Source organism: Argentina silus (assembly GCF_951799395.1).
Source record: "Argentina silus genome assembly, chromosome: 6".
Lineage (NCBI taxonomy): Eukaryota > Metazoa > Chordata > Actinopteri > Argentiniformes > Argentinidae > Argentina > Argentina silus.
The window spans coordinates 10,063,914-10,087,497 of NC_139660.1; the positions used below are offsets into that span (position 1 = coordinate 10,063,914).

General features: G+C 42.9%; 1 protein-coding gene across 4 annotated transcripts in view; it reads left to right on the top strand.

Annotated features, from left to right (window-relative positions):
• The first annotated feature begins 655 nt into the window (after positions 1-655).
• Positions 656-23,584, top strand: part of ptprfa (protein tyrosine phosphatase receptor type Fa) — a 117,221-nt gene continuing 94,292 nt past the window's right edge. For all 4 annotated transcript variants that reach the window (XM_083671685.1, XM_083671687.1, XM_083671686.1 and 1 more), the window contains exons 1-2: positions 656-943; positions 15,866-16,038. In XM_083671685.1, the coding sequence (XP_083527811.1) occupies positions 15,945-16,038 (94 nt within the window). In that variant the 5' untranslated portion in view covers positions 656-943; positions 15,866-15,944. The remainder of the gene's footprint in view (positions 944-15,865; positions 16,039-23,584) is intronic.

Here is a 23,584-nt window from a genome sequence, read left to right on the forward strand (position 1 = left end):
GTGGTAGGATACCTTAGATATGATGCCAGCAACCCTCCAGTCACCAGCTCACCTCCGGCTCCCTCCTGGGGTCGGAATCGAACTAGCGACCGACTGATTGCTGGCCGGCCTCTCTAACCCCTAGGCTTCCTGCCGCCCTCTATTTGTGTACCTTTACATTATAGCATTTCCCTTATGTGTGAATGTAATTGAAGGTGATCTGAACATTAACTACAGATTGCTGTGCCTGATCAACCAGTTATTTGAATACTCTAGTCTTTATCTTTATGATGGCTATCCATTCAGACATGGTTGAACTCAAATCAATGAGCGTGCTCCATGGAAAAACATCCCCCTCACAAACAGCAGAGCACGCGATTTTAGAGCTGGCTTGTTGTTAAACAATAAGATAAACACCCTCCCCCAACTGTCTCTGTTTCTAACTCAGCTGACGCCAGGTGAAGTGGGGGGGAGGAGTCTGCTCTACCTGAGTAGAATCAAACTGTCAACAAACCCTCCTATTGGCCAGGCCCTTAAAACCCCTCCCCAAAACCCTGGGTGAAACCCAACACCATCACACAGGCATTGGCTATGGCTGGGCTGGCTCTGTTCAGAGAGTATTCAGTGCAGTCCCAGGCGAGATCGGCACCAGTGACCTCAGCCAGGTTCCAACACGGAGGATATGTGACAGTGGCCACACAGATAGACAAGGCAAGCTCGACTCACATATATTGGAGAGCTGGCTCAGAGTGTCTTCCCTGCCTCTCTCTACATGTAGCAGACAGCCACCAACCTCTCTGAGCTGTTTCTCTCTGGGTCAGACTGAGACTTTGGCCTCAAGGCTTTTCTGAGTGGAATATTATACTACATGTCTTTTTGAGGAATAACAACAAGTCAAGGTTTAAAGATATTTTTTCAGAGACATTTCTGTAATTGTTTTTTTTTCCATTGGATCTTGATATGGGTAAGTTTGGTACTTCAGTTTGGTTCGTTGTATTTTTCAGAAAATGTATTTTATTCAGAGTAAGTGGTCACATGGGTCACATGTTCTGGAGATATAATTGTACAGTATGATGTTATTCTGTGTAGTCTGAGTTTGGAGGCACTTGGTGAAGCGGGGTTGATTATGAATAAGATATTTATGAATCTACTCTCATGTTTTCAATGTGTTTTATTGATTAGAGACTGTCAGGTCATTTTGTCTAGTCTTGTTTAACTAACTACAGAGTTTTTACTTCAATAATTTCTGTTCATTAACAAAGTACACCGATCTGGTCACAGCAAACACACACACACACACACACACACACACACACACACACACACACACACACACACACACACACACACACACACACAGGGCCTGTTCTCCACGCGGTCGTCATCTCCCGCTGAACTGTAGGCTCCCGTACATTTCACCCAAGATCACTCTCTTTAACAAGGCTGTTTTTTAAAAAGCAAGATGTTGTCATTATGCAAATTAGTTTTATGAAGTATACAATCTAATTGCAAGATTAGGTACGAGGAAGTAACTATAATTATGTTCCAAATTGTGGCTGCGTGGGGGGAAAATTATTATTCTCCTGATAATAAAAAATAATTTGTTTGCATGAAAAAGGTTACAGCATATTGTTTAATGAGCTTATTCATTTGTTTTGAAAGTAAATATTCTCTAGTCTATGTAACCATAGACATTTTAAGAGAACAAAAGCAAGCGTAGGTTGATTTATGAGTAATAAGAAAAAAGGCAAGATACTTTGAACTCGTGAACTTTTTCTTCTCTAAGATTGTGTGCTCCATCATAGGTGTCTTTTGGTGAGAAGTCTCCCTGCACAAGCTGTCTGTCTTACTTTGTTCAGCAGAGAACAGGGACTGCTCTAGAGAGCGATTACATTTCAGGCAGCGAGGCTTATGTCTTTCAACCAGGCCATTGTCAGCACCTAATCCCACAGTCATCTATAGTCTCTTAGTCATTCATTTAGAGAAGTCGCCGTTTATCTCTGACTGGCTAGCCTACACGTTGCTACACCTCGTCCTGGGTCCTGCAGCACAGGCAGCATGTTCCTTTTCATAATGACAGTGTGTGAACGTAGCCAGGAGAAAAGAATGGGAAAAGGAAGCAGATGGCTCCTCACAGAGGAAGAGGAAAGACCCTCAGTGAAGAGGAGGCCAGACAGGCAGTGGAAAAGTCCAGTTTGCTCTGTTCTTACTCCTCTCTCTGCAAATATGACCAGCTCAGCTGGGCTATTGTTGGGGGCTGGTTGGGGTCTTCACCTTATCACTGGTGGCTTCTCCACCCATATGATCCTGTTGACCCTTGCATTCTGATCTTTACGAGTGGAGAGTTCTTCAGGGCGGCTTTTACAGCCCCCACCTTTGTCACGTCTCCCGAGCCTCCGTCTCTCTCAGCCGGCGCCACACGCTGGAATCTAAGAAAGGGCTTTGCTCATGGCAGGTTAATTGCCTCCGAGATTCCTGCACTAATGGAGCTAATCCCGTCTTTGTGTAGTTTGCGGTCCGGATTTGAGCTGTTTTCCTTGTTATTGTGTTGTACCAGGTATTAATTGATTATTATTAAAGCTCCACACTCGTTTTGTTTGGCAGATGTGTCCTCCACAGGGTGTTAGTAGGTGGGTTCTTCCATTGACACACACACACACACACACACACACACACACACACACACACACACATACACACATAGGTTATAGCCTGGGGTTTACGTGTAACATTTTACCACACTTGGATGTGGATCAAACCAAAGTTGCCGTAACACTAGTAATTTGGTTGCCCTATGAAGGGAGGATTTTTGTTTATTTCTCTCCTCTTTGAAGTTGGTATTCAAAGTCTTTCCCTCCACCGCAAGCTTCAGAAGAGGAGTTCAAAATAGATGGAATTTAATTACCGTTTGATTTTCTAGCCTCAGTTGTTTAGGGTGGCATCCATGGCTGGTGACTGTGTGACTCCTGGAGTTACCTAATCTCTCTCAACTTCAGCTCTGTAGGTGGCCAGATTGTTTTATTTTCAATGGAGTTAGCTAGTCAGCATTGTTCCAAGTTTTTGTTTTGCCAACGTCAGTGAAAAAGTCTATTGCTCTTGTCAGAAACGGTCATATGGCAGTTGGACACACCAATTAGTGATCCCTCTCATTCTTGTTAAAGCATAGTCCATGACTTAGCATTTGTATAACCAGTATTCATATCCAAATGACCAAGTAACCTATAAGGTAGTGAACAAGGTAGACTAGTTTGCCATGATGACTAGGGTTGCCTTTGTCTGTGCTGTGTCAACATATACTCCTTGAACACATTTTTGGATGTGTTTATCCTTTATTTAAACAGGGAGATCTAACTGATACCTGAGTTTCTTTTACAGGAGAGCCATGTAGATAAAAAAAAAAAGGCTATTCATGGTTATTGATATGGAGGCCTCTCCAGTCAGTTTTCAGTCTCTCCATTGCATCCTAGGATAGATCCTGTTGGCTTCTGCAGGTGCTGTCACAGAGGAACCTTGAAGTGTTTTTGAAGTGGTGAATTGGCGGCCATGGTGTGGGTCCTTGGTGCAGCCTGGGTCTGGCTCTACCGGTTCACTACGGCTACTCCGCCAGGGAGTCTACATCCAGCAGGAGGATGAGTCCTGACACGCCCTGTGAATGTGCCGCTAGGAGGAGAGACCTGACTGTTATGACAAGAGTTATGTCCTAAGAAAGACATTCTGCACGTTCAATTCATTAGACCAGACGGAAAGGGATTATTTAAATATTTGTCATCATTCATGTACTGTATATGACACATGGCATACTGTGAAGTCTTCTTTTCCTCACAGTTGATAAAATTCAGTGACAAGGTTATTTGCTTATTGATACATTCAACCAAAACAGGATGATAGTGATACTTCGCGTCACAGTGGTGTTGAGTGACAGGGTACAATGGCAGCCTCTCTGAGAGGGACCTGTCTCCGTGATGTGACACTTGTGTCCTGAAGTGAGCCCGTGAGGGAATGTGTCACGTTGTCCTATGCTGTGACCCTCCACATGTCCCTCGTATGCAGGCTGAGAAACAAGGGGAATGAGCAGAGTTTGTATTTAACAGTGTTTATTAACCCAGTGAAGTGCCCAGCTGTCGTGGCAGGATATGTCACCTAAAAGGCCATGTCCGTGGCCCGTGGAAGAAACTAATTTGAACTAACAGCTGTCCAGTGAGGAGCACAATTAAGGGTTTCTCTAGTTTGTTATCAGAAAGACAGATTGAAAATGGCGTAACATAATTTATATTTCTTTTAGCAACCTTTCTCACAGATAGCATACACTTGCTGCAGAAACATTCTCATGTCTATGCTCATATCCTGACTCACCCGCTACTAATTGACAATCGCTACATGCAAGTAAGTCAGAACAGAAGCCTTTCTTGTCTCAGCCCAGCTTGGGGTTTTGTCCTCTTTGTCACTGCAGGGTATTGAGAGTCTTCATCTCAACCTTCCGACACAGCGCTACATGCAGATGAAAAGCCAGCTCTCTCTCTGGAGTGGCTTAGCACTGTGACGTTTACCCCGGCCCATTTTAATTGCTTCCTTTAGTTATCAGACGGAATGATCAGCTACAACCCTGTTTGTGTTTAATGAATAACAAAAGGTGTGTAACACATTGACTGATTTGCCCATACGGCATTGATTTCCCTTGATTCGGTCCCAGGCCTTGCTGTGCTCTGTAGCTTCACAAGCTGAGCTGAAAATACAGACAGCACATGGCCAGTGTTAGAGAAAGCTCTTCCCTTGGGTTGTGTATTTAAAGAAGAAGGAGCTAGAGCCTAGAGAAACTGGGCTGCTCTTGTATTTGATGTAATTCTAACACAATTTCAGTCATTCTTCACCAGACATGAGATTACTTCAAGAAAAGATTGCATTCTGGCTCAAATTGCCTCATGCCTTATCAAGATGAGTCAGGAAAACCCTTCACATTGCAGTGTGTAGCCTACTCTGTAACTTCTGTCCTGAACTTTACTTTAAAATTGTGGTTCTCAGGTTTCTTCTGAGTCAAAGACATTTCTCAGGGACATGGACATTCCGTAGTAGTAGAGGGTTTAGTGGTTCAATATCATGACTGATTATTTGATGTAATTCCATTACTAATAAAAAACAAATAAGACTAATAAGAAACAAATGTTTGCTAGTTTGCTAAATGCATATTTCATGGGAATTTTGTGATGGTCTTCAGGGAACTTGATTTTTGCCAGAGCCATTCTCGGCTTGAAGTAGATTAAGCAGAAAGTGCTCATTTTTCATCGTAATTGATTGGGACATTAAATGTCGACCTGTGAAATTAATCTAATGATTGATATGATTGATGATTGATGATTACAGGCTTTAATCACATTCTGTTAATGTATCAATGCTTTTTGAAGGGCATTTCCTGCTTTCCGCTCCAGCAGCCAGCTGATGACTAGTGTTCTTTTCACCCAGCCCCCCTCAGCCACTGGCAACCAAATGACTAAAAACCTGTCCAGCAGCTTGTATCTGTCTCTCTGCACTGATGAGCTGTTCATCTGCCAAACACACGTCACTGTACATGTGTTGAACAGCTTTTACCCATCTTTTCCTGATCTGGCTTTTAATTGAAGGCAGTCTAGACCTTTTTAATTTTTCTATGTTCTCCAGAGTGGGAAAGAACCTCATGGGAGAGACAGATAGAAGGGGCGAGAGTGATAGGTAACAAGTGTCTGAAGAAGAACATTGTTCTGTACACTGAAGGTAACTGATAGTCTGGGAGTCTTTAAATCCTGTCTGGGCAACTTTGAGTGTACAACTTTGAGGAGGGCCAGAGGGAGTGATTTGAAAGTGGGAGAGAGTGGGAAAGAAGAGATGGGTTGGGCTGCCTTGAGGGAATACAAGCCTCAGTTAGAGCAACATCTCTCCCATAACCCGTCCCATAAACCAGCTGTCAACAGCTACTAAAACCACAGTTAGTGTGAATTATGTCGCTCTTCCCATTATTTCACAATTACATTTGTCGAAAGTGAATGGCAAAATCAAACACCTCCTAGTGCTGCAGCACTACAGTGTTGATTTTTCTAAACCAACCGGCAGTGTGGAATGTGTTGCCCCACATCTGAATGACTTCACTCTCAGCACTGCTCTTACTGTATCTCTCTGGACTTTGGACTATACTGGAGAAAAGGAGAGACCTAATAAACCAAAGCTCTACAGTACACTAAGGCTCAGGGATTTAAGTTCTGGTGGAGTCTCTGAATAGTCTTTCATAGGGATGGCAATAGTATTGGGGAGCTCATCAGCATTGAGCTCCACTATTGAGCAGTGTATGTGAAATCCCCCCCCCCCTCTCTCTCTCTCTCTCTCAGTGCATGCTGCTTATCATGTGAATGGCCTACTAATCCTCATACTGACTGGAGGGCTGCACCATACAGTATGTCCAGGGAATATTGAGGCTGGGGTACATTACCATTTTCCAAATAGCCACACCTGCAGCGACAATGCAGATCAGCCAATTCACTCCAATGTGGACCTGAGCACACATTGAAATATCTCATGGTTGTCCATGAATTTTGATCTATTATTGTTTTGAGAATTTACTAGGATGATTTCCTAAATATGCACAAGGTAAATATATCTTTGTAGATTATACAAAGCATACTACTATATCTTTGTAGAGTAACTTTCTGGAATCGCCTTTTGTTGTTCTGAGGTAATTATCTTTCAGCCATTACCCATAACAGCTCTCTAGTGAATACACAGCCACTTTACGTCAAGGCACTTTCATGCTACACTCACAACTCATACAGCACCTTTGTTTGTACTACAAAGAATCTCCAGAGAGGATAGTACGTGCATTAACACCAATTTATTGCTGCAATTATGGACTTTGTGTGGTTTGCTCATGATGAGGATCTGTGATTGAAACGCTTTCCACTGTGCACAGAAAGGAGAGTGATGTTATGGGCCTGTAATTATAATGGAGCTCTCATCAAAGCATTGTGCTGCTAATTGCTGCTGTTGTCAATATAGAGATTCTAAACCAAGCCATCTTGAGGGCCCTCTCAGGCATTAAGTCACATTCAAGACTGGAGAGGTGCACCCATCACTGTAAGGGCGTGCTCCACAGTGTCAGCGTAGGGGAGATTGGTCTGTAATCTGCATGCTTGCAGCTCTGCCTGCCTGGGTCTCCTGGCTGTCACCACACTGCTACTCCCCTGCAGGGATGCAGAGATAAAGCAAAGGAAGAGGAGGAGGGAGCGTTTCCCCTCTCTGCTTATGGCTGTTTTCACTGGAGGTCTGTTCAATCTCCATGGTCCCATTGCACAGCACAGCTCACTATATGACGTCTCACATCCAGAACTACTGTTCCCATGACTAGAGCTCTTAAGGACTCACAAAGTGAGCCTCTTAAATGCCTATTTTGTCAGGCTGTACACTGCCTTGTATGTGATCATGACTCCCCAGACTGTGTCCCTGCCGAACACACACATTAATTATTTGGTGACAGATGACAGCATTGGCTGTGATTATTAGTTTTTGCTGTCCACCATTGCCGCCCCAGTGTTGTGCTGTGGGGAAGTGGCGTCTTGGTGACGGGCCCTGTCACCTCTGGCTCTGGGGATGAGAGGGATGAGCCATCACTCCCATCTGAGTTTACTGACAGCCCTGATGGTGATAGATCCCACCCTTTCCCTCTCAAAGGGGGAAAAGATCTGGGCTTCCGTCTGCCAGGCTATCTAGGGGAGACAGAGCTGCCGCTAACCTTTCGTCCAGAGTGTGATTGAGGGGAGTCCTGCCGCGCCTCCCCCCAGGGTGCCCATTGAGACAGTATGACTCTCTAAACAAACGTCTGACAGGTGGACGCGGCCCTCGCTGTGAGTGCTGTGGCTGCACCACGCTCTGCTGTCTCTTTAGCAAGAAGCAGTGTGGTATTACTGTCACTGTGTTTTTCTGTTGGGGCTGGAATGGCACTTCAATCCCATTTGTTGGGATTAGTGAACACTAGAAACTGTGGTGGCTTGCCTGTTAAGCATTCTTACTCATCATGCACAGCATAGTAATGAGACACATGCTCCAAGCCCTTTGTCCTTTCTTCAGCTGGGATTTTCACATTCTGTGCTTTTCTTACATTCACTTTAGTAACACTTTACTGTAGGGTTACTTTTTGTAAAGGTTGTTTAAAGGGTTTATTTAAAGTTGGTGTGCACATTAAATAACAATGTTTATTTATGCATTCTATATTTACTGTATATTTATTAATAACAGTGCAGTCACATATAAGCTCACTATTTGTCAAGCACTAAATGACTCATATAATGTCAACAGATGAGTTATAACAGTTTGTTTTGATGTATGAACTAAGTATGAAAGTATAACAAAGTCAATGAATAACTTATAGAACCTTTATTAAGACAATGAAATGTGAAGATATTGAAATGCAGAATATTTTCAGATGAGTATGTTTGCCAGAGTGATAGGAGTAATGTATACTAGTGGTCTGAAATAAAATCTTCGGGAAGTATATGCTGACCTGGCAGCCTTTTGTTTTGACATTTAATGCTAGGTAAAATGTATTGCTTAGACACTTCCCAAGAAATTGATCGAGCCTCTTAATTAATGAGATTGTCAGAAGCGTCTGATGAAGCTATTGCTTTATGTGATTAAGCTTCAAGGGCCACTGTAAGTGCAGTCAATGAAATTAAATATTGCAGACATCCAATAATCAATGCAGTGACCCCTACTTCTCAGAGAGAAACACAAACACATTAATGATCGCCATGCCTTAAGAGAAGGCCATTTCATTCTGAGAACTCAGACAGCCAAAAGTTAGGAGACTTGTAAAGCAATTACAATGTATTGATAGCACAGTCATTTTGAAGTCCTTCATATGCAGTACAGTATTTATGTTTGGACTGCTGAACTGATACAACGACTATGATAGGAACGTGCTAAATGCAACACTGTTTAATTTACTGTTCAGTGGTGTCCCAATCTACCCTCGGATTGCCCCCTTTGTGTTGCCATCACTTACCCAACAGTAGAAGATTAAAATGACATTTCAAGATCAAGATCAAGATTCTTTATTTGTCACGTGCATACAAGTATACAGTGAAATGCAAAAGTGACAGTGCCACAGAGTAGTGCAACAATAAGTTTTAAAATAGAATAAAATAAAATAAAATAGAAGTACGAGAAAATATAAACAGTATGAACAGTATAAACAGTATAAACAATATAAACAGTATAAACAGTATAAGCAGTATAAACAGCGGTGAAGCAATGTACGCACACATTTCCTTTGTATACAGATGTGTCTCATACTGTCAGTTAAAAACTGCTAGTTTTATGATGTTTGTAAGTTAGACTTGTTTGTGCATAATGGACAATTTTGGAGCAGAAGCAGAGGATAATTTCTCATTATCTTTGAGCCTGTACAGCTTTATTACATCAGTCTCAACTAACTAGCCAATATGCAATGGGAGGATGTATTTACTGTAAGTGGCTATGTGTATTTCCCAGTATCCCTAACTCAGCACATCTGCCAGTATTTACAATGAATATATAATGAAATGAAAGATGTGTTGCACTTCAGGCACTCTTAAACATTAAACACATTTGCTAATATTCTGTCATAGTCGCTTTTTAGCCTGCACTTGATTTGCTATAGCTAGAAGGAATCTGCAGGCTTTGAGTAAGCTCCATGCGATGATTATAAATCTCACAGTTACAGGTAATTTATGCTCCTTCTGGAATTGCACATCCATTAGCAGTAGTGTACTGTATAACTATTCAGTAATGTTGGTATATAAAATTGAGCCTTCGTATTATTTCGGCTCATGTACTGCAGTGCTGGAAAAGATAGGTCATTCAAACTTGGCTGTGTTTGGTAAAGAGATGTGTAGAGGAGCTCATGTGCGTTTCTCCTCAATGTGCAGTGACTTGAAACATTCCCTTGGTTGCATTTGTCATGACTTGACCCCACAATTTAAGCTCCATTGAGTGACTTCTCAGCTCACATAGTGGAAGTGCTGGATATATTCAACAGACCACTAAGTATACAGTATTATGCAGACCTGGCCTGCTTATGTCCCCCTCTGTCTGTTCCCAGCCCTGCTTTATTAACGGGGGCGATCTGAGAGTATTGTTAAAGGAAGATATTTATCCACTTTGGCGCTGCACAGCTGGACACCATAAGAGGAAGCGATCAAAATGGCCATGCAACTGACCAGGACAGCCTTTGTAATGAGCCCGGTGCACAGCTCCTGCTCTACAGCCATATAGCATGGTGATCACCTTTTAATGAAGCCCCACTTTGCCTCCCTCTTATTCCTCTCCCTGTTACCTCCTCTGTCCCTCCCACTGTCACTCCTCCTCACACCTGTCCAGTTCCTCTACACTGTCACTCCTCTCCTCACACCTGTCCAGTTCCTCTACACTGTCACTCCTCTCCACACACCCATCAGGTCCCTCTACTACACTGTCACTCCTCCACACACCCATCAGGTCCCTCTACTACACTGTCACTCCTCCACACACCCATCAGGTCCCTCTACACTGTCACTCCTCCTCACACCCATCAGGTCCCTCTACTACACTGTCACTCCTCCTCACACCTGTCCAGTTCCTCTACACTGTCACTCCTCCTCACACCCATCAGGTCCCTCTACTACACTGTCACTCCTCTCCACACACCCATCAGGTCCCTCTACTACACTGTCACTCCTCCACACACCCATCAGGTCCCTCTACTACACTGTCACTCCTCTCCACACACCCATCAGGTCCCTCTACTACACTGTCACTCCTCCTCACACCCATCAGGTCCCTCTACTACACTGTCACTCCTCCTCACACCCGTCCAGTCCATCTGCCGCTCTGCTTCACCCTTATTAGTGTAATCACACGATTAACTCCAGTGCCAATACTTTGCACTGGGGGCAAAGTTGTTTCATAAATCTTTTATGACCGCTCGGCAGTGTGTGTTGTGATATCGTGTCCTGCGGGGCTCGTCTGTTCGCTCCCATAATATTTGGAGGTAACTCTGGGGGCTGTTCCGTGCTTTCTATAGCCTCTCTGCTCTGACGATTAGTTACTACGGTGTTGGAAGTGCTTAACCGAGCCTTATTACTGCTCGTCTCACTGGACTCATAAGACTCATAAGACTCATAATACTGGTAATCCAGAGGGCACCATCACACTTATATGGCCCAGCAGCTCCCACACTCCAAAAAGTCTTCTTTATCCTCCCACCTAATCACTAGTCCATGGACTGAAATAATCCTTTACACAGATTAAATGGCTATCATTGAAACTATGGTATAATAGTGTTTGCACATGTTTTACAATATGACGACATAAAAAGATCAGTTGCAAGATTGCTACGATTCAAAATGGCAAAACGTTTGTTTCAAGTTGTTTCCCTTTTGTCCTCTTTTATGATTCAAACATTTTGCACTACGGCATCTCCCCAATGACTTGACTATTTCATTTAAAAGGGATATGATTCCATCTATCAGGTGTATAAATCAAAGTCAATCATGTTGTATTCTAGGCCGCTGGTCTGATCCCTCAGGCCATTGACATTCTTGGTCTGTATTTGAAACCTAAATGTGAAAACACAGATACATGTGGTTGATATTATCCAGTCCTGTTAAATTATGTATGTAATGTGCAGCAGTGGCTAATTGATTAAATGTTTTTGTAAGAAGCTCAAACAAGGTTAAATACCATGAGCGAAAAAGCATAATAATACAGGACTCCTGGGCAATGGTGCTGACATTTTTAGGATGGAAGATTTATGGGACCCACAGCTATGGACCCTGCATGTAAACCAAGGTTCACTGGACGGAATACATTCCTTTATTACTCCTATATCTATGTGTGAGCACTCTTTTAACAGGATGTCTGGCCATGCCTTCTCACTTATCCCTCCCAGGCACTGTTGTCTATAAATGGTGCCGATTCCTCCTTCTCATAACACTCACAATTCTGTCACAGCCAATTAGTGGAGCTGTAGAGCAGAATGGTTAGTAGGGAACAGTAAATGTGCTGAATGTCCCTCAGATGGGTTCATCACGAGTTTTGGAGGCTCACCTCCTCTAATAAGGTCACTCATGATAAGCTGAAAGTCATGTATATGGTGCATAACAACTGTACGCCACTCAGTACTAAAGTGCCTGACTCATAATATATGTATGTTAGTGTGTGTGTGTGTGTGTGTGTGTGTGTTTTTCATGCTACTGTCCATGCAGATTAAGCCTACGTGTGGGTATAATCTCTATAAAACAAAGCAGACACACATCGCAGTTAGCGCAGTAAAAGATGCCAGACTCAGCCTTGAGATGCCATTAGGAACAATGAAGGATGCCTCCTACGCCGTCTCTGTGGTTCCTAGATCTGTCTTCTGCTAAATGGGCTCTCAATGCCTAGAGAGTCACAACACCATACATGTGTTCTATCTACTCTAGCCGTGCTACTGAGGGATTCTCAGGTTTCACTGAATCTCCTTTCCCTGTGTAGGGAATCAGACTCTTTACCCCCCCCCCCCCCCCCGCCCCTCCTCTGAGATGGTTTGTCCTCCACAGTGCCCCTCAGCAGAATCCTTCCTCCAGGGACAGAGGGGATAAATAAGGAGATAAGAGAGAACGTGGCTCCCGGGGGCATTTCCTCCTCTAGCAATAGTCACATCATCATCCCAACCCCAGCGTCTTCTGGGAGAAGAAGAACAGTGTACTGTAAACATGCTTGAGTATGGCTCTCTGTCCACCCACCACTCTGCATCTAGTCTGTCATTGAAACAAAACAAGAAAGCAGCTGACTCAGGACATAGTTTAACTTCAATGGTGCCTCATGTTTCATACTGTGGTCTGAACCAACATTGTGGTATTAATGCAGTACTGTAGTTTGCAAAAAAGAACATTACTATGGAGGGTTTGATTGAAGTCCAGTCTGTGTATTCTGCCCTAGATCATTTTAGATGGATTTAGACTTGACCATGTGGACCTTCTTTAGCCTTTGCATTATTGAAAAGGGCAGTCAGATAGATCAGTGATCTGAAATAGAAGCAGAGCTTAAATGTTGCATTTTGTGGAGTACCTCTCAAAGGTTTTTTTTACCCCTCGCTTCCCAGGTAAATGGTTTGTTCAATTTGTCTTAAACCATGGAAGGTAAAGCATTCCCGACATTTGGATTAACCCTCACTTGAATGAATTAAATGAAGAATAATGGTACTCTCTCAAATAATATTGACAGGATTAACAAACCAGTTACACAAAGTAGCTCTCCAGACCACCCCTTCCTGTGTTATCTCTGATGTTCTGTATTTCATTTACTTAATCGAATGGTTTGTGCTGTCACCATGTGTAACACATGGTGTAGGCCTACTGAAATACAATATGCCTTTGCAAAGTTTATACTAATTCACCTTTCAGAATTGGAGCAGTAGACAAATCCACGCTATGGCCTACATTAGAGTTTTTTTTTTTTTTTTTTAAACTGCTAGAGAGGGTTATATTAGTTATGAAGCAATCAATTTGCACCAGGGATTATACCAGATTACACATCAATCTACCCACAATAAAACAAGTGGCGGATGGATGGGCTTTTGAGCGGCCTTGTCTGAGCAGCCAGAAAGGGGGGCTATCATTTCCCTGAAAGCTCCTAATACATGTCAACAACATGTTGACTGGGATCATACTACATGTACATGCACCATATTATCTAAAAATACATATAGTATGTACAGTATTCAAAGGTCACAGCGGTCACCCGGTCTACATCATTGGCAAGCCTTCACAATGCCAATACTATGGTATTAGCTTAAGTGTAGAGATTGTGATTGTTTCTCTCTCATTTTTACTGATAAACATCACATTTTGGATGAGAAATGGATGTCAAAATCTGATCTTGCTATTTGAAATTCTGAGTTGTTTACTGAGCCCTCAAGGGAAAACAGCGTGAAGGTGTGATAGAATTGCACCAAATGGGGTACAGGCATTTCATGAGTCGGTTTGACTAGATAGGTGAAAGTTAGAGGTGTTATTGAATCGATGAAGCATGAGTTTTCAGATGTGAAAGCTCACATGAAAGTCATTCTTCTCCCAGGTTGTCTCAACAATCAGGTTTCGTGCAGTGCCACCATCTTGTTGAGAGTCATGAGAAGTGATGTGGAGTAGAGCTGTTGATGCTGTGAGATTCTTTCAAGCAAACTCTTTGTCTTCTTGTGCCTTCATCTCCCAGTTCACAAATGGCACATCAGAATTCTTGAGAATTCTCACAAGTTTGTTTACTCTGTAATTGCTCAAGTTTTCGTCAGAGCCAAGGGAACGCATGCTAAGCATGCTTGTATCAGGAGGATAGAGAGAAGATCCTCACTGTGAAATCATGTACGGTGTGTAGATCGGCTAAGAATGGATGTACACAATTTCACTCTCCTCAAATAACCTTTACTATATGTTATTTATGAGTGGGTTCTACGGACCTGCATATGTTGTATGTTGATGTATCTGCATGAATGACAACAGCTCCCATCTCAGTAAAGCATGATTTCTGTATTTGTATGGGGAAAGGAGTAAGAGAAAAATACAAGCAGAGAGCTCTGTTTCTTTGTAATTTGTGTGTGTGTTGAGGCAGAAGAGAGTGGTTTGGACAGGTCTGAGTGCTGGGATTCACGGCGGCCCCCCTCAGCACTGAGAGCCTGATGAAGAATCAGCTGAGTAGGGAGCCCTGTGCAGGTTTTCCGTTCCAGGTGCATGATTTTCCGTAATAACCTGAGATAAATGGAGTGCCGGGGCAGTAGTAACCTCACCTCACCACACTGTTATTAATATGGAACCATTAGAGGGGCTGGGGCTGGCATGTAACCTCTGGATTTGTGGAAGGAGAAAGGAGGAAAACTAAAACCAAAATGTTTTGGTGTTTAAAGTAAAGCTTGCTTATTGTTTTGCAATGACAAGGGAGATTAGCTTTTTGACTAATTCAGGTAACAAAGTGAATGTAATTTGATTTTGTAATATCCTTTGTATTATGTTTGCATATACAATATGTTCATCAAAGAAAAATTCAGAGGGAATTGTAAGGGTTAAATGTTCTGGCTCCAAACAGAGACTCAACTCACCTATGGTGGAATTGGCAATGCAGCTGGTATTGTAGTAATGTTTGGCTCTGTTTTACTGAAGCAAATGGGAGGACAATTACATAAATGGCTTTCATGAGAATGGTGCCTTTTGCGATTTGTGGTCCAATTTGTGAGTGGCAGGTGCTCAACATATTATAGCATAGATCATTAATTAGTAGGGTAACACGATGTGGACAGATCCTTGTGGCCCAAACACACACACACACACACACACACACACACACACACACACACACACACACACACACACACACACACACACACACACACATATACTCACACAGGCCTGGTTAAAGTATGTGTCAGTCTGCAGATGTCTGTATCTGAGGTGTTTGATTAATTGCATGGCGGCTGCTCTGGGGCTCTCCGGCAGTGAGTAATTTTGGTTGATAGGTCTGAGAGCCATCTTCATCGTGGGCTCCGTGCCTCTGTTTCAGCTCTAATGGTATGATAGTCTTGGGAGTGTTCTTTTGTTGTTGTATTGGCTCAGGTTTTTCCCTTAGTCAGTGATGGTCTCCAGAGAATGTCTGGGTGTCTGGGGTCACCTGAGGTCTTATTGGTTTTGGTATTGGTTTAAGCAGGGAGCCCCTCTAGGGTCCCATCTCATTAGTCCTATTTAAGTCTGGTCAGATTTGTTTGTTAGTTGAGCTTTTGTGTTTGTTTAATCATGCTAATGTACAGTCGGGTTTTGTTTGACTGAATGATTGGCGTTTAGATGTGTGTGATATTGACACTACTGTATCTCTCCTGTTCCCCTCTCAGGTGTCACTATGATTGCGTGAGCTCTTTGCCATCGAGCGGGACCGTCGGGAACAGAGGAGAGAGTGCCAACACCCAGATCATGGTGCAGTGTCACAGACGGGCATCTCCCCTCGCCAGGGGGGCCACACTTTTCCTGCTATTGGGCAGCCTGGCACTGCCATCCCACGCAGACAGTGAGTAATAATACATCCAACTGAAACAGGAGTGCAGTGCTGTATCACCAGAGATTAAGCAGATATAGCTACTATTCAGCTAGCCACTATAAATCTCCATTATTGTTCCTCCACACATTTGGTCTGTAGTAGTAGTAGGGGAGGTTTTTCACAAACCCCTTTAAGTGTTTTATATGACTTTGTAAAGTCAGGAAGTTAAAGAAACATGATATGACACATGAAATCAATCAAATCCCTGCTTGAACTAAGTGCCTGTTTGTTAGTATTTTATCTCTCACGAGTCAAACAAATCTTAATGATCCATTCCATTCTGTTTACTCAGCAGTCTCTGATATGTCTGGTGTCTGTTTACGCACATTGGTATAGAACATAGTCTTGTTACAGTTTCACTCTCTCTGCTTTTGATATATGAGAGATATGTTTGACTTATTAAGGCATCTGGAGCGCATTCCACAGGCTTTCAGTTCTCTTTGTGTTATGTGGAATGCAATACCTCATGGTGTTTGTCCTGAGTGTGAATGCCAGCAGTTCCACCGCAGCTCCTCTGTCAGACAACCTCCTCAGCACTGTTGTTTAGGGACCTTGCCCATTCACACTGCATTTAGAATGTGTAAGTACCTGACAAGGAGACATACAAAAGAACATGTAGCCCAGACCTCCCCAGCCTTTTAGTTTATACATCACTGTACAGTATTTTTAAATGGAATGGTGCAACAATGCATCAAACTCAGGGGGTGATTTTAATTAATTTTTTGAAAGGATATGCACTACAATGTACCTTTTGCCATGAATAGACATGGCTACCCTCCCCCTCAAACTATGAGCACTTAGGCATTGTTTGGCTCAGAATGTTAACTGTGTTCCTCTGTTGACAAGACAAACATGAGTGGCTGTGTAACGTTGGGGTGATTTAGCAGGGAGTTTCACCTCTCTTTAACTACCTTGGTAGCAGCATAATAACACCATGCAACAGCAACTAATGAATGTCTTATATTTACTGTAGACAACTGCATGGTCAGCAATGCATGAGCTAAGAAATTATACATGCAAGTCACTTTGATAGTTATTCAGATTAGTGAAGGTCAGTGGTGGATAAACAAGTTACAAGACGCTGAACCCATGAACCAGACGGGGTAATGCAATTATATTGTTTGGGTATTCCCGTGAGAGCCACCTTTTAGTGCTGCACACAGTGCTCACATTACTCAACACCATGTGATGGGAGGGATTGGGGGGGCGGAGGTGGGGCAGTACTCCGTCTAATGAACACAACATGCTTCATGTCAAATTTAAGGGATTTTTAATGGAGGGAATTAATAAGTCTGTAAAATTAGTTCCTGGTGGTGGCGTAGTATGGTAGGCTAGACGGGAAGGGAGAATTACTGGGCATGGTTGTCAGGTTGACAGATCCATGTTAGGTTCTCAGTGTGGTTGCACATCAAGCAGTCCAAAAATGTGTTGTCGACACAAAAAAAGAGTTGAGCGCCTTAAGGGAGTGGAGCTGCCGATGCAGGGAGAAGCTGAGGCTTAAAAATAGCTAGGGATGCCAAAAAAGAATGATGGGGGCTTTTTAGGGACCAACTCTTACCTGGTTGGTTTCATATGCTGCCATACAGTACAGCATGACACCTACCACATTGAACCAGCTAGCATACGCTAATGGTAATATGAATTCCAGTACCTGGCTAATGTAGGTTGATGCACTTTATGTGAATCGTGACTGAGATTTATTTGAGAATAATTCTGTAACTGCTACTGTATTTTACGGTCAACTTATGGACAGCTGTTCCGAAATGTTTACGCTATGATTAGCATGACGTTTTCTTTCCCATTCAGCCTGTGGCTTCATGTGGAACTGTAGGACTCGCCTGGCAGTGTTGCTCATTAGAGGATGTGCTCCACAGGGGCACTGGCCACCACTCACTATCTCTTTTTCACTTCACTGCCCCTAGACGTACTATACAGTACATTAAAGACTGCCTATAGTATTTGCATTACAACATATCCCTTATAGTTCCCTGGGTTTTGTGTCTTACAGTATACTGTATCTGTGATTTCTCAAGGGATGAGAAAATGAAAAAGCTCCCCCTTTACTTCTCATCAAATACAAACATTTTTGCTGAGAATTGCCATCAATGTGGATCTGTGCTGCAAAAGCGTCCAGGGAACACTGCGGGGAACATTTTGTAAACATTTTGTTTCTGTTTTTATTCTAATATTCTGGAAATGTTTACTTCTGTAAACATACTGGTACATACTGGTACTCACCTGATCCAGTGTCAGCATCAGTGTGATTGATCTAAACCCGCAGGTTGTAGTAGGGCTTCTCTCTCAGTGATAATGTCCCTGTCTGACTGAACTTAGACAGTGCAAATATTAAAGCAGGTTTCTTGCCTGGTCCTCAGCTCTGAGGCTAGGGGAGAGAGGGGAGTGGAATGTTCTATTCTGTAGTACTGCAACCCCCTAGACATTGTTAGAGTCAGTCCCTAACGTGTGAATATTTGTGGATTTCTCCACCCCAGCTCTCCTAGAACTCTTCCGCGCCACAAGGCAGACAAATTGTGTGAAGTCTTTGTGCTTGCAGCTCTCCTGGGTCCCGTTCGCATGATGATCTGCAAAATAGATTTTTTTTTTCTTTGTCCTCCTCCCTTCGCCATTCAAGTCACTGTGTGGTACTTCTTACCAGACTTGTGTGGGAAGGCAAATTTGAGGGCCGCGAATAGGGAGCAGAGTAGAACAATGTATTATTTATAAGAACAAACATGACCGCTGGTGTTGCCTTTTGCATCCAGCCTTTCCGAATGGAGGTTTCGATTATTGAATTTCTCACACACTGACTGATACTTTGCTGCATCCAGTGTTTCATCAAGGAGTGATGGATAAGGTGCTTACTCTAAATGCAATGTTTAGCTCACTGCAACACTGCGTGCGTGCGTGCGTGCGTGCGTGCGTGCGTGCGTGCGTGCGTGCGTGCGTGCGTGCGTGCGTGTGTGTGTGCTTGCGTGTGTGTGTGTGTGTGTGTTTGTTTATAGTTGTTCATCTTTCAAACCAACAAAGCAAGGCTGCTCTCTTTGCCTCGAAGACAAACACAGACTCATAGTGCCAGGGCAGTCAAGAGCCAGAGCCAGAGTAAATAACTAATTGGAGAGTGTATCACCTCTGATAATCCTTAAATCCATAGGCCCATACCCACTAACTGAACAGCCAGTACTCTACTGCCTAGAGGAGTGGTGACGCATGGCCCAGCTCCCTCCCACAGTGTTGTTGCTGAGGCACCAATCAGAGGGAGCTGAGCTGCATATGGAAACGCATCACGCCACTCTCTGTAGACAGCTGCTCCCCAGTCTCTCCTTGACTCCCTCCCCGCGGTCATGTATGTATCATCCTCCTTCCGGCCCTCGGTCCCGCAACCCCAGAGCTGAGGGGAGTTACTGAGGTACATGCCTGACAATTTATGCTGTCAAGCACTTCAGTGAGTAACACTGGGGAACTGGCAGGTTTAAAGTATTAGAAGGCAAGGGGTTTGTGCTGTGAAACTAAATGAGCAAGGTTTGCCTCTCTCTCTATTCTTCCCTTTAGCACATCACTCACTCCCCTTCTCCCTGCACAATTTCTCTGCTCACATAAGTATTACACACACACACACGCAAACGACACACGCACACACACACACACACACACACACACACGCACACACACACACACACACACACACACACACACACACACACACACACACACACACTGTGTGTATATCGATCTGTCAATTATTAATGACAGATTTACTTATACAGGATGTTAGAACATGAAGAAACTAGTCAAACAGCTTTTACATCCAGTACACAGCAAGTCATATGTTTTCTCATTATATGAAAGATTTACATTCACTGTCATTGTAGTACTATTATACAAGTGTTTTAACAGTTTACAAAGAATCCAATTTAACAGTTTCCTCATTTTATTCATTGCCCTTAATGTTGGTGGTATTATGGATGGCCTCTTTTCAGATGAGGTATGGGCTACACTTAGCCGCTAGTGTAGCTGCCACAGTATAATGTAGGCATTTCTCTTTATATATTTATATTGATGGTTGGTGTTTTTTTCCCCACTGGCGGTGAACAATATTGCCCTTTGCACATCTAAGTGGATTCCCTTTTTATATGGGAGCCTGTCTGGGTATTAAATTAATCCTTTAAAAGAAGTAGACTTGTTCTCTTCCTTGGTGTCATATTGAATGTTGTGAGGCTGAAGCAGAGAATATTCTTTTTTATCTGACATTTAGTAGAATGTATTGAGGGGATCCTACCTGTATTGGCCTGGAGCGGGGAGCTGGATTGTTTACATGTCACTTTGACTGATCAGACAGTGATTTGCATGGCTGCTCTTGCCGAGCGCCACTGCCTAATGAGACTTTCTCAACAGAGGAGATACTTTTTTGGAAACTTTTGTGATTTGTCATTGTGAATTGCCCTTCTAACACAGCTCTCCTCCACCTCACACAACATTTGACTATCTGGCCGTCTGCCTAGACACTATTAAATTCTGGTTACTTGAGCCCAAATGAGAAAAAAGGCCTGTCGGACAAGCATGTGGTGGCGAATGAGAATAAGACGGGAAACGACAGGTTGTAAACCAAAAGGTTTTAGGTGTCGTGACCTGGGAAGAATGACGAGCGGCCAGTGTAGCTGAACAGACATTATTTTCCTCACCTCACCTCACCTCAACTCATCACACACACAAACACACACACACACACACACACACACACACACACACACACACACACACACACACACACACACACACACACAGACACACACACACACACACACACAGTGCAAAGTAAACGTTGATCAATAGATCAATAAGTATGTGTAGTTCTGTAATCTATTCGGAAACCTGTCAGCCCAAACAAGCCCTTAATGGCCTGCTCTGTCAAGCCAGAGGCCATTTCTAACTGTCTAGCATACTATTTCACTTAACAGTAGTTCTGTTCATGCAGCATTTCTGAAGGGTTGAAGGGTTAAAAGGCTCAGTTCCAGGCGAGAGAGGTAGTGTCCCTATCGTTGATAACTCAGATCACAGCCTAGTGCAAACAGAAAGCCTAGTTTAGACAGATAAATATACAAAGTACTGTAGGTGCCATCACTAAGCACCCATGAAGGCAATCTTTCGTGTGTATTTTGTGTCACTTTTGAGTTTACCATCACTGTGCAGTCATTTTCTGGCTTCTCAAGCACCTATAGAAATCACCCCTGGTGCTGTATACCGTGTGTGAATTACCCATTTGTACCTGTGTTACGTCAAAAAATGTATTGAAACGTTCCCATTTCATTTTCCGAGCTTGACTGAATGAATGTCCATTGTTCTACCGGTGGTTAGTATTATAATAATCCTGCTATGATTGCCTATACCTTCTCTTTTTTGAGTGCAATTATAGGTAATCTTAAACTGTGCATTATGATTCATATCCACAAAAATAATGGTGCACAATGACAATGGCATATCATCAGAGGCTTATGACACAAGTTCCTTTTGATGAGATAATAAACCACACACTTGATAGTATTTCCTGTAATAACATTTGACTATCGCTGTCAAGACTTTCCTGTTTGCCCAAACTTTTCTGCCACCCATTTACCCAACAATCACTGCAGTCACCCACACCTGCATTTCACAATGAATATGAATTTGCCACCCAGCAACATGAATAAGGTTGTATCTATTCATGGTGGAATGTAGAGAGGAGTCGCTGTGAATGGCCTGGGAATTGGAAACCCCAGTGATAATGTGTGCACTATCCTGCCATTCTGCAGCCTGTTTGGAGAGGACTATTACTTTAACGCACTTCACAATGGGGAAGAAAGGTAAGGTAATTTCACGTAGTCTTTATCTCTGCTGAATAATTCACCCAGCTCTGAAATAGAGCAGTGTGCAGCACTGGCTAGTCCACACAATCTACCCTACTGTGTTTCTGCCGCACACAAGGAGCCCAGCCCACTCATTGTGTCCTTGAGAGTGTTTGATGTAACTTTGAGTTCAAGACTAGAGCAAGGAAAAAAGACAACGCTTTTCTACTCGATGCCAAAGAATAAATCCCACCCAGAAGTTGCTCCACTTCTCTGCCTGTTTTTATATTTTCCCCTAGGAACATTTGATAATAATGGATTGCATGTATATGCCACTTTTCCCTCAGCCATACAGTCCTTTATATTGGATGAGAAGAACTGACCCCATCCACCTCCAATTTAGCAACCACCAGGGTGAAGCTAAGCATTTTAATTTGTAACAGAACTCAAACAGCCGCTGTATCACAGTGGAAAGGCTTCTCCTTCATTACAGACATTTACATCTGCTGTGTCAGGTGCTATTTACAGAGGGACCTGACTTTGAATTGCTACCATTCTGTGGAGTAGACATGGTGCCGTGTGTCGAGTTGTGTAACTAAAGTTTGCAGAGTCTGCTGAAGAGCATTGTCCCCTGTTTATGATGCCATCAGTTATGGGAGTAATTGAATGAAGAAAACACACTGCTCTTTGCAGCTTAACCACCCATGAAGGAATGAGCTCATAACCAATACAGTTTATTCTAGCAATTATTCACTAGCTGGGGGATTTTAGATGAAAGGGTACTGAGGTAAGTGGTTTGTGTTTTGGTGTTGTATAACTAGAGCTCTACAACATATAGGCTAGTGCTAATTTAAAATGTAGAATTTGATGTTTTATTTGAATCAAACTTTAAAACAAATACTTTTTAGCATATCTGTACTAAAGCTATTATCAATTGTTCAAAAAAGTAACGTGCTTTTCTATTTAAGGAACATGCTGTTTGAATGGACATGGCTCCCTCAAATGTTCATCTCAGCATACAGAATGAATTGCATTCACATCTGTGCAGAAATAGGGGATTAATGAAGTAGCTTTCCTCCAAACATCAACTACCAAACAATATTAAAGTTATCTAAACAAATGAATTGGAAGTGAGAATCACATTGAACTGAATGTACAGTATATCTTATGCTTATGGTAAGCTGCTTAAGCTGCTTATGGTGCAAAACACAACAATGGAATGCCTCACTGCGATCACCTCCCATCTTACTCTACAAATATATATTAAGAGCCTAAATGAATGTAAGTAGCCAATCCATTATTAATGAGAACAAACTGGTAGTACTCCAATGCATTTATTGATTTCTTGCTCCAAATTGCCTCTTAATAGTCTTCCACCGACAGAGGATGGGTCGGTAAGTCCATTTCTCTGTTGCTGTCCGGTCCGTCCCGCATTATTGGAGTTCTTTGTAAACACAGTGTAATGGGGAGTGTGTGTGTTCTCTGTTCAGCAGAGCGAGAGAGGCGCTGATCTCTGGAGGTGCTGTGTTATTTTTGGTGCTGGGGTCTTTTCTGGTGGCGAGCAGCAGGCAGCTCACAGGCTGTGTTAGAGCTAATGGCTCCAGATGTTAGGAGAGCCTTACAGCTTCACTCAAACTCCCAGCTGCCCCTGGAATCTAATCTGTCTCTCTCCTCACTGCCACTATCAAAGTATCTTT